Consider the following 12,540-nt stretch of genomic DNA (forward strand, 5'->3'; position numbering starts at 1 on the left):
GGTTAGAGTACAGTGGCACAATCATAGCTCACTGGCTCAAGCAATCCTCCCACTTCAGCCATCCAAGTAGCTACGACTACAGACTACAGATATATACTACAACACTCGCTAAATTTTTTATTTTTATTTTTATTTTTTTAAGAGGCAGGGTCTCACTATGTTTTCCAGGCTGGTCTCAAACTCCTGGCCTCAAGTGATGCTCCTGCCTCACCTTCTCAGAGTTCTGGGATTACAGGTGTGAGCCACCATACCCAGCCCCTTGATATTACTTTTCACTATTGCCTTTTTTTTTTTTCTCTTTCCTTGAGACAGAATCTCACTCTCTTGCCTGGGCTAGAGTGTCGTGGTGTCAGCCTAGCTCACAGCAACCTCAAACTCCTGGGCTCAAGAGATCCTCCTGCCTCAGCCTCCCGGGTAGCTGGGACTACAGGCATGCGCCACCATGCCTGGCTAATTTTTTCTATTTTTAGTTGTTTGGCTAATTTCTTCTCTTTTTAGTAGAGACAGGGTCTCTCTCTTGCTCAGGCTGGTCTCGACCTCCTGAGCTCAAGCAATCCTCCTGCCTCGGCCTCCCAGAGTGCTAGGATTACAGGCGTGAGCCACCGCGCCTAGCCCTATTGCCTCTTAATCTGTTGTAAACTGTCCTATACAGTCTGTCCTTTGTAGACTAAACTCTCCTTTGTAGATGATTTGGTGAGTTGTTTAGAATCTCTCACCCAGAAAGAATAATGTCCACTCAAGAAAATTATTTAATGGAAAGAGGAGGAAAGAGAGTAAGTGTGTTAAGTATCAAGGACTTCAAAACCAAGGCTGTAAAAATACAGAGTCTTTTTGATTTCACAGGAGTCAGAACAGGATTTATTAAGTTTCAGTGAGTTTATCTCTATCATATTCACGAGTAATATTTGACATAGTTACTAAATGTGATGTCCAGAGTTAGAATACTAGGTGAATTAGAATGCATATCCCTCTATGTTGTTTCTTGCCCTTGACATCACTGAAATGTAATGTCCTTTATTTTAGAGCTTATCTATTGGAAATTTTCATGAAAATGGCGTTTACAACAATTTTTGCTATGAAACATGTGAAGCTGGAGGTTTCAGTTCATTGACAAGTGTGTGTCAGAAGAGCAAACCTAACACGCACATAAGCAAATCTCTATAAGATCACAGCTAGTGATTTTACTAAAATATAGTTTCCGCATTTCATCCATCAGGAACTTGAACATCAGCTTAGAAAGGTCTAACGTTGGCACAAAGGATTATCTCAGAAAAAGTATTATTAACAATTCAAGTATAATTTAGACATTTAAAATCTTTGTGACAAAGTAATGATTTCACATTTTAAAGAAAAGGGAGCAGGGGATTTGTGTGGCATGTCTCTGGACACACATTTGAAGTTACAGAACTAATGCTTTAAACAGTATTAAAACTAAAAATGAACTATATTTACTTGCAGTTTTTAATTTTTCTGAACGTCTAATGTAAGATTTGCTGATTTTTTAGTGGCATAATATATTAAATTTTTAAAATAGAATTTATTACTGAGTTTATAACTTCACGAATAGTAGTGTAATCTAACTTGTTTGTATCATTTTGAGTTGGCTAATGAGCATAACATTCAGAAATGAGAAGTAGATGTTCTAAAATGCTCTAGAGTTAAAAGATCATCATATTGCTTATTTGCCTTTTTAGGCAGTGGAAGAACTATTTAACCTGATGCAGCTGTTTATAGCTCAGAGGCCAGATATGAGAGAAGAATTAGAAGATATTAAACAATTTAAGAAAACAACCATAAGTTGTTATTTACGTTGCTTAGATGGCCGCTCCTGCTGGACTACTTTAATAAGGTAAAAAGATGTTTTCTGGTGTTTTTTGTTTTGTGTTTTCAAGTGAAGGGATGGGGACCATCATTTTGACATTAAAAGTGAAATAACTGGGCCAGACGTGGTGGCTCATGCCTGTAATCCTAGCACTGTGGGAGGCCAAGGCGGGTGGATCGCTCAAGGTCAGGAGTTCAAGACCAGCCTGAGCAAGAGCGAGACCCTGTCTCTACTAAAAATAGAAAGAAATTATATGGACATCTAAAAATATATACAGGAAAAAAAAAAATTAGCCAGGCATGGTGGTGCATGCTTGTAGTCCCAGCTACTCGGGAGGCTGAGGCAGGAGGATCTCTTGAGCCCAGGAGTTTGAGGTTGCTGTGAGCTAGGCTGACGCCACGGCACTCTAGTCTGGGCAACAGAGTGAGACTCTGTCTCAAAAAAAAAAAAAAAAGTGAAATAACTGTCTTGGTGTTATGGCTCACACATGTAATCCTAGCACCTTGGGAGGCCAAGGCAGGAGGATTGCTGGAGCCCAGGAATTTGGGATCAGCCTGAGCAACATAGTTAGACCCTGTCTGTAAGAAAAAAAAATGTGAAAAAAAATCAACTGGGCGTGGTGGCACGTGCCTGTAGTCACAGCCACTCAGGAGGCTGAGGCAGGAAGGATCGCTTCAGCCCAGGAGTTCAAGGCTGCAGTGAGCTGTAGTCGTGGCCACTGCACTCCAGCCTGGGCAACAATTTTACTTTTGTTTATTTTTTTCATCACCTAAGTTTTCTGTTCTGATTCAGAATTCTCAAACTGGACTTTATTCTTTTAGTGCCTTCAGAATACTACTAGAATCTGATGAAGACAGACTTCTTGTTGTATTTAATCGAGGGTTGATCCTAATGACTGAGGTAAATATCTTATTACATTTTAGTGTGGATTTATATCATTTCAATGTTCTCACCAAGACTTCTTGTTTCATGGACATTTAGAGTTTATGGTAGAATGTTTTACAGGTGACAGGATTATAATTATATATATCAGTAAATGTGAATTTATATTCCAAGAATAATTAGGTCATAATTTTTAGGGTACTGTTTATTTTTCCACAGTAATTCCATACCTTTCCCCTCATTTTGTATTTAGAAGCAACCATTAGAAATAGACTAGTTTTAGTCATGTCATTTGTAAGGAAACAAATTTCATATGATTTAATCAAGGGCAGACATAATTTCCCAAGAGTCCACTTATTTGACAGAGTATGGAAACTGAGATTAGCATCATCAGAGGAAGCCAGTGAGCCTTTTAAATTGGTTAAAATCAGCCATTCATTCTTCCCATAATTCTTGAACATCCACAAATGTGACATGGCTTTAAAGCCATGAGAGGTACATCATACCCTTTATTCTAATAATGGAAATAAGAAAAGAGTACATGCCAAGAGTACCATAAGAATTAAAAGGTAAGATAGTTTTTTCAGTTAATGATAGGCATAGAACATGTTTGAAACTGCACTTTGAAGAATTTGGACTTGAAAAGGTAAGTGGGAGAACATTTAGATTAATGACTTCATAAGCAGTGAGGCAAGAAAGTATTGGTTGTATTGGAGGAATGCCAACTATTTCTGTTTGGCTTAAAAAAAACCAAACACAAAAAGGTATATAAAGAGGAGTAGTGAGAATTTCATTCAACAGATGTTTGAATGTCTACTCTGTGCCAGGCACTGGGGATATAGCAGTGAACAAGACATACATGGTTCCTGTCCTCACAGCTTACAGGTTAAATACTGTACAAGTACATTGTTCAGATTAGGTACTGCCACAGATTCTAAGCTAAGAATTTTGACTTTTGAACGGTCAGTAGTGTATCAACGATGGTGCACTGATTCAAGAAGGATTAGAAGGATGCTTAATTGTAAAATGAAATAGTGGAAAAACTAAGGGCTCAATTAAGCTAATAGAGTTAAAGGAATTAAGATTTAACAAGCCAATATAATTAAAGGAATTAAATTCCTACTTTTGGAGCTCTTTTATCTCTTTCAGGCCTACTGTTTTAAGTATGGCTGACAACCATTTCACCATTGTTTTTATACAGAGGCCCTGAGAAATCAGTTAAAGCTGTTGCCTGTTCTCCCTAATCTTCCTGTTGTTGCCTGATGCTTTGTAATTTCTAAGGCTTGCAGTCTTAGGGCAAATACTGGAGGGGAAAAGTGATTAAACAAATTATTTCTTCAGACTAGGATATATACACAAAATAGCAGAGCTCTGAAGATGAGGACTTAAAAAGGAGCTGAATGGGGGAATTTGACTTTTGGATAGAAAACAGATATATTTGCTTTGGTCACATACATAACCACATAGAGTCTGAGTCCAAAAACATCTATCGTAGAGGATGAGCACTACCATTTTGTGGCTCAGAGGTAAAAATGAAATTAAGTCTTTAATTTTTTTTTAAATCACTTGTAGTCTTTCAACACTTTGCACATGATGTATCATGAAGCTACAGCTTGCCACGTGACTGGAGATTTAGTAGAACTTCTGTCAATATTCCTTTCGGTTTTGAAGTCTACACGCCCATATCTTCAAAGAAAAGGTTTGGTCATTCCTAGTTCTTATTTTTGTTTTGTTACTATTCAAGAGAAAGTGGTTTTTAAATCACATACCCCAGAGAAATTATCATTATCTCTAATTCATGCACAGAAAATGGAACCAAAGCTAGCTAACCATGAGGAAATCTTTGTCGTGACTTCCTGATTTAATATTGGAATATTCTTGTATATAATAGACAAACATGCTGTAAGTGTCAAGATCTCAGAGATTGGAAAACATTTCCAAGCACAGTAACAAATTGAGTATTTTGTGAAGATTCTCCAGCTGGAAACTTGATTAGATCATTTGTAGTTTCAAGAGAAATAAATATAAAACATATCTGTTTTGTGTCTCTATAAGATAGTGTGAACTCTGAACTTCATAAACATTCCTAGAAAATGGGACATACTCATCACAGAAATATGTACTTTAGGAAATCTAGCAGGTTTAACATTAGTAGTCATTTCATAAAAATAACGACTTAGCTTTTACCAAAAATATTTATGTAATTAATTTGAATTTCTTAGCATTCTCTAGTTTACAACAGAAAAACAAATGTGAGAAAGTTTGATCTCAAATAGCATATTTATATACGCTTTTATGTTTGCAGATGTGAAACAAGCACTAATCCAATGGCAGGAGCGAATTGAATTTGCTCATAAACTGTTAACTCTTCTTAATTCCTATAGTCCTCCAGAACTTAGAAATGCCTGTATAGGTAAGTTACTTGAAAAATACACCTGTGTAAAAACCTAGTAGAAGGACATTTTTGTGAGTTGTTTTGTTGTTTTTGTTTGTGTTTGGTAAGACATGAAGGTTAGGTCTGCAGTGTTTGGAAAACGTGTGTACTTTTTATGTGTAACTCACACTGCCTAGCAGGTCCTAAGAAAATGGAGTTCTATTTCTTAACCTGCTGATAATTATCCACATGATCCTGGGCAGGTCATTTGATATATATGGGCTCTTTGACCTTAAGTCATCTCCTGGTTTCTGCAGCTCTGCAGTCCTCTGATCCTATTTAATCAAGGTAGAATCATATAAATGTTTATAAGATAGAGCTGACATTGTATGGAGTGGGAGTACTTATTTCACTGTAAGTTTTTTTGCCTGAATACACTTCTCAGTAGTTGTTCTTAGGTTCTGAGTATTTCACCTTTTTATTGATTGCATATTTGTAACAAAATGACAATCTGTAGCTGTTAGAAGACTCCCATTTTAAGTTTATGTTGAATTTTTTACTGCCTTAAAGTCCTAATGTTTAGAGACCATAACTGTTTGTTTACACTTTCTCATAATAGCATGGATAACTCTGGCTGTCATGTCCAAGCAATCAGTCTTGATGTTCTGTGTAATTACTGGCCTACCTTTTTTATACTTCTCCAGAGAGAGGGGAGGGGTATATGGCTGTAACCTCTGATGACCAGAAACAACCAATCATCAACAGCTTTACTCTTGTGATTAGAGGATAAGAATCAGTCCAGCCAGCATCATAAACGTTAAACATAGATTAAGGATTATCCCTCAGATCCAAAGAACTTTGAACCTTAGGTTTCTTTCTAAGCTCTTGTGGTTGATTTTATGAAGATACATAATCAATGCGCATTAAGTATTTCCTTCACTGTACTTCTCCATGAAGCATCTGTTGGTTAAATAAAATACCTAGAAATAGTATTTTAAACTTCTGTTTACAAATGATGGCCCTGTTGTGGTTAGTAACTCTGTAGATCCAGCTTTGATTGAGGATCAGACAGAATTTCTACCAGTGTCAGCGGCTAAAAGTTTTAGACTAATTAAATTGGTTTCAGTAAGGCAACCAGTTATAGGATTTGTGAATTTGATAGTATCAGGTAGAAATAACTCCAATTTTTTAATACCCAAATTGTGTGTTTATTTTCAGATGTCCTCAAGGAACTTGTACTTTTGAGTCCCCATGATTTTCTTCATACTCTGGTTCCCTTTCTACAACACAACCATTGTACTTACCATCACAGTAACATACCAAGTAGGTATTCATCTAGCACGATACTTGAATATGGTTCGCATTTAATCTTTCTGCAACACTGAAGCGTGGAGATTTATTTTTTCCATTTATTCTTATTGTACACTTTTAATGTCTTAGTGTCTCTTGGACCTTATTTCCCTTGTCGAGAAAATATCAAGCTAATAGGAGGGAAAAGCAATATTCGGCCTCCGCGCCCTGAACTCAATATGTGCCTCTTGCCCACAATGGTGGAAACCAGTAAGGTATGTTGGGATGCCAGGAAAATCATGTTTCTGTAGTACAAAGTAATTTAAAATTTCACCCCTGGCAGTTATGAGTAGATTAGACATAAGTGACCATTTTGTGGATCCTAAGAAGAATAGACTCATTTGGTCTTTTTCCTTTTAGTGCTCTGAAATGTTGGTTGAATATTTGCAAAATCAACAATAAGCACAAGTAGTAAGTTTTTTTTTTCCCCTCAAAAATTACCTTAATAGTCAGCTTTAGTATTTGTCACTAGGCTAAATTATAACTGGGTCATATATCTAAATCTGAAAAGTCAAGTTAGGTACTTACTATTTTTAAATTTGGCCATATAATCAATGACTTCTTATATTGCCCTTAAATTAGATTCCTTTGAACTAAGCATAATATCACTGATTGATAGATTTATCATCATTTTTAGTCTGGTTCCTGTCCGCTAATGCTTATTCTAAAATAATGTCAGTTCTAAATTATAGAGACAAGGTACACCAACACAGGATAATTTATCTTAGTTTCAACATTTTTTTAAAACAGTTTTCCCCTGTATCTTTCTTTACCTACACTTCATTCACACTCTGCCATGCCCACCATCCATTTATCTTAAGTATACTTGAAAAGTTCTTACAAGATAAAATATTAAAAATAATTAACATTCTAGTAACTATTACAGAAATAATTTGAAATCTATTTCAAAAATCAAATTAAATTCATTCTTCTTGATGATATGGCTATAGAACTAAAGTGTCAAATTTTAAAATCCTACAGTAATTTTACTTTATTAAAGTATATAGAAATAATGGGTAATTTTAATTTATAGCATTTGCACACTGAAAATAAGATCTTAACATTACTAGAAATTTGGACTTTAAAACTAGGTTCTTATAGAATTTAAAGATTTAATCAGCTTTTTAGTTAAACTTATTACATTTGCACAAAATATGCTCTTTATTATACAATTTAAGTGCAACCATTTTATCATCTTTAACCTTCAGGGCAAAGATGACGTTTATGATCGTATGCTGCTAGACTACTTCTTTTCTTATCATCAATTCATCCATCTATTATGCCGAGTTGCAATCAACTGTGAAAAATTTACTGAAACATTAGTTAAGCTGAGTAAGTATAAAAGATGAGCAGTAAATTCCACTGAATTATTTTAAGCCCCTAGCCATTCAGGAAGGGGAGAAAAAATATGAGACAATCCTTTTTTTCTTTTTTAAAGTGAATGTTTAAAAATATTAATTAGTATTCTTGGGAACATTTTAATTTTTATTAAGAAAACACCAACTTACTGGTTTCCATTGAATAGTTCTGCCCAGAGTTTCAGCTGGCCTATAAAGGAGTGTGGAGTAGGGCTGATTGATCACTTTTGTACATAGAAGCCCAAGTCCTCCACCATCTGCCCAGCAGAATTTGTAAAACAAAACAAAACAAAAAAACTGCTCTGCTTAGGGAGGCAGGCTTAGAGGTGGACTTCCCCAGCCCTGATCTCGAGGGTGAGATGAGATCTATAGTGCCAGCTGTGCTTTGGAGCTGGCAATGCCAAGAGCAAACTGAGTGGGCTTGCCAGTGTGAAGCAGAGGTGCATATGTGAGTAATTAGGAGGTAAGTCTCATGAAATAGATGAGTGAGAAGAATAGAAATCTGTAAAGGGAGAGTATAAGAAATAGAAAACAAAATCAGCAAATTACGTGAGGGAGAAAAAAACTTGAGTATCTTGACAGTAATATTGTCTCTACAAGGATGTGCCTGAGAGCTGTTGGGAACTGCTCCCTTTGGGTGACTTTCCTCTAGCTGATAAGTCTCTAGAAGATATGTAGCTCTCCTCTAGGTGTCCCCTGTCTCAGGACCTCCAGAGTTCCAGGCCTTTGTGTCCTCTTTCTTGACTTCATTAGGGGTGGCCCAGAATCCTTTCCAGTGTTTGTAGTTTTGTTTTAGAGGGTGAGAAGTGAAATACTCAATGAAACCACCACCCAGATCAAGAAATAGAATAGAAGTCCCCCTTGTACTCCCTCTCAATCATAACCCTCTCCTTCCCACGGAAAAGGTTTTGATCCATTCTAGGTAGGGAGTAGGGCAAAAGATGTGACCCTACCTTAGATTTCACAATCTAAGAAGGAAGTGGTAACAGATGTCAGGGATAATTCCTCTTCAGAAAAACCATCTTATTGGTAAGTGATTAGAGCATCTTCAGATTTGAAGGGTTGTTCCTTCCTTCCACCTGTTATATATGTGTGTGGCTGAAATGCCAAGATGTGGGGGATGAGGATATGCTCAAATTGGCTGTTTTAGAATTATGCACCAGCTTTATGGCACTTGGAAAAAGGCCAAAACCTAGCAGTGACCATGATCACGTGTAAGAAAATATCCAGGAGTTCTAGTAGTACAGCCTTGCACCCATATAAGGAAGGGGACTTACAAGATGCTGACCTTTTTAAAAGTTCTTGGTAATTTTATTCATATGATTTATACCGAGAGTTACGTAAGGAACTATTCGAGCGACTTGGACAGCTTTGACTAAGTAATGAATGTTCTACCCTCTTTTGGATTGTCTTCCTTTGTCAACACAAATGCACACTTTCAAGGAAGTTAAACATAGAGAGGGGAGGAAGGGAAAGGATGTTTACCTGGCTGTCACATTAGCTGAATCAGCTTTCATGGTATTTTATACTCAGATCACTCTTAGAACCATGAAGCACTGTCAATGCTGCCTCATAGTGTTTGGTTCTGTATATTAGCATTGTTACACAGAACTTTCTGCAGGGATGAAAATACTCTTTAACTGCATCACCATCCACAGTATGATAGTCACTAGCTATTTGTGAGTGTAGAGAACTTGAAGTGTTACTAAGGAACTGAATTTTTAGTTCATTTTAAATTTAACCAAAAAGCCAAATGTAGCTAGTGGCACAGCACTAAATATAAACCAATATCTTCACAAATTGAGCAGGAAAAGAGATTTTTTTTTTTGTTGGTTATGTCTTAGTATAGAAAATTGGACATTGTCTTGGATATGAGGTTAGACAAAGACCTAAAAAAATTCTGAAAAGGAATAATAATAAGAGGGACTAGCACTACTGATTTGTAAAATACTTACTACAGGTACAGTAATTTATTGTACTTTTAGACTTTAATACATAAATATAGATCACAACTCAATATCAAAAAAGTACACAAGATAACACTCAAAGATCTGTCCCCCACCATTTTTATTCATTTTTTGTTTATCCTTTTTTCTTTTTTGCAAATATAGGTGTATTTTCTCCCCTTTCTTACACAAAAGTAAACTATAATGATTAAAAACCATGTGGTACAGGTACAGAAATACATAAGCGGAACAGTGGACAAACAGCCCCAACAAACATAAGGATACATGAGGATCTGGTAGGTAATAAAGATGACATATCAAATTTGAGAATAGGTGGTATTGAGGTTAGCTCTCTGGGGACAAAAGTCTTTAATATGTACTTTACTCGTTAGACCAAAATTAGTTACAGGAGGATTAAAAATTTTGAAATATTAAACAAAAACATGCAATCTTAGGAAATACCACCTTGGGATTTGAAAGACCATGTTAAGCAGAACACAAAACCCAGAAACGATAAAATAAGAAGTGGAGGCCAGGTGCAGTGGCTCATGCCTGTAATCCCAACACTTTGGGAGGCTGAGGTGGGAGGATCGCTTGTGGCCAGGAATTGGGAGGCCAGCCTGGGCAAGAAGCAAAGACCCCCGTCTCTAAAAAAAAAAAAAAAAATTCAATTAAAAAAAAGAATTTGAACTTTTTTTAAACAAGTTGAACAACTTTTTTTTTTTTTACATCGACTACATAAAGATTTAAAATACTACATGGTGAAGAATGCTATAAATTGAATTAAAACACAAACAGCTAGTGGGAAAACGTTTGCATACTTAACAGGTAAATGGCTGACATTGCCAGTATACAAAGAGCTTTTAGGATTTGTTAAGATCATGAAGAACACTAAGCAAAATCAGCAAAGGACATGAATAGGTAGTACACACACACAAAAAGCACGTTTGGTAACCATATAAGAAGTTGCCCAGCCTCACTAATAAAGAAAGCAAACACCAATTTATCTCTCTAAAAAAAAAAAAAAAAACTATGAGGTAGATAAAGTTTAGATGATACCCATCTTTAAACAGTTTGGGGAAAGAGAAGATCTTATAAATGGAGTGCTAGTCAGAGTCAATCTGGGGAGGCAGTTTAGGCTTACCAATTAGAACTTAGAATGTTTGTGCCTTTGACTCAGCAATACCAGATCTAGGAATCCACCCTGCTCTATTTATATGAGTGTATAACAATATACAGAGGATATTTACTTTCACTTCGTTTGAAATGGGTAAAAACTGGAAACAACCCAAAAAGGTCTATTAGGAGCTTAGTTAAGTAAACCATGGTTCACCTATATTATATAGACTTTAAAACAAGATAGGAGTGTTCCTTGAGTTACATGAAAAAACTTTAATAACAGTATGCAGATTATAACCAAATTCTTACAAACAAGGGGAAAATCACTTTTAGTACATGCACAGAAAAAAAATAGCAGATTATACTCTAAGAATGAAATTATGGGATGTTTTTATTTTCTTGGTTAAATGTATTTGTAAGACTTAAATTATTTGTAGTGATCATGCAATGATTTTATAATGGAAAAAAATTTTTTAATGTAGAAATCTAGTACTACAAACCCTATAACCGTACCTCTTTTTTAGGTACCATCCTTCACATGCAAAATCAACAATGGGATGCTCAAATAAACTAAAATAAATCCCTAGATTTCATCACTGTTTAATTAATTTTCATTTTCAGGGATAAAACAAGGATCTATTACCTTTATTATTTAACATTTTTAAAAAATATTGTTAATGCGTTAATGAAAATAAATCGATATTTTGCAAGTAACATGTGCCTAGAAAATCTAAAATCTGTAAAATTTTTAAAAATTTTTAGTATAATTGGCAAAAGAAAGCATAAAAATTCAAACTATAGAACACACAGCTCTGATTCATGCTTCCTCTCTTTGCCATATCAAAGTAGTATGGTCTGGGGAAATGACTGGTTAACTTCCTAAAAGCCTTCCTAGGGTGAATATACTTAAGCCAGTGCCAAGCATCCAGTGCAGACTGGAAGCCAGCTTTTACCAGCCCACCAAGAGTAAATCCATTTATGCTAGGCTAATACATAATAATCACATTTAGGAAACACATTTATAATCCCAGAGTTGGTTACCAGTTGGTTGATTTATAAAGAGGAGGAATTGGCCCAGGGATCTGAATATACCATGGTTGAGCCATCAGAGTTTTTCCAGTAACCTATATGGGTAGCCAGAGGAGCAACAGTGGGTTGCTTAGTGGGTGTGAAGTCAGAACAAGGGGAGTTAGACAAATCAAATGTGTGCTATTCTTAGGCTAAAATGTTGTGATGATTCACACTCAGAGTAAAGCATTAGTCTTGGGCTTTCATCCATTGGCCTGGATAATGCTTGGATGAGATTAAACACTCCTATAGAAAACTAGATAGTCACAACTGAATTCAGATAGGAGAAACCATATTAGTAAATATACATATGAAATAAGTTATCCTTTCAGCAATCATGGAAGTATAAATAATCTGAAATACTACTTTATCTACAAAAGCAGTTCTTAAAAGTGTTTTTTAAACACACCCAGCAGCATCTACAGTTATAAGATGTTACTGATGAGGGAAGGATATATTTGGAACAGTTTTTTATTTTTGTATAATTAGTCCCTTCATGGGTGGGGTTGGGGCAGGGTATGAACCTTGTTGAGAATGCCTAAGGTCATAGGTTGAAGAAAGATAAGTGGTACAGAAGCCAATATATTTTAGATATGCCCAAGCTGTTTACAGAGACAAAGC

At 35.8% G+C, this 12,540-nt stretch overlaps 1 protein-coding gene across 1 annotated transcript in view; it reads left to right on the plus strand.

Moving 5' to 3' along the window:
• Nucleotides 1-12,540, plus strand: part of USP34 (ubiquitin specific peptidase 34) — a 216,415-nt gene that overhangs the window by 196,072 nt on the left and 7,803 nt on the right. The window contains exons 69-75 of the mRNA XM_069494805.1: nt 1,695-1,849; nt 2,644-2,722; nt 4,277-4,403; nt 5,010-5,117; nt 6,297-6,401; nt 6,519-6,643; nt 7,637-7,760. Coding sequence (XP_069350906.1) covers nt 1,695-1,849; nt 2,644-2,722; nt 4,277-4,403; nt 5,010-5,117; nt 6,297-6,401; nt 6,519-6,643; nt 7,637-7,760 — 823 coding nt within the window. The remainder of the gene's footprint in view (nt 1-1,694; nt 1,850-2,643; nt 2,723-4,276; nt 4,404-5,009; nt 5,118-6,296; nt 6,402-6,518; nt 6,644-7,636; nt 7,761-12,540) is intronic.

The sequence above is a fragment of the Eulemur rufifrons genome, chromosome 19, assembly GCF_041146395.1.
Source record: "Eulemur rufifrons isolate Redbay chromosome 19, OSU_ERuf_1, whole genome shotgun sequence".
NCBI lineage: Eukaryota > Metazoa > Chordata > Mammalia > Primates > Lemuridae > Eulemur > Eulemur rufifrons.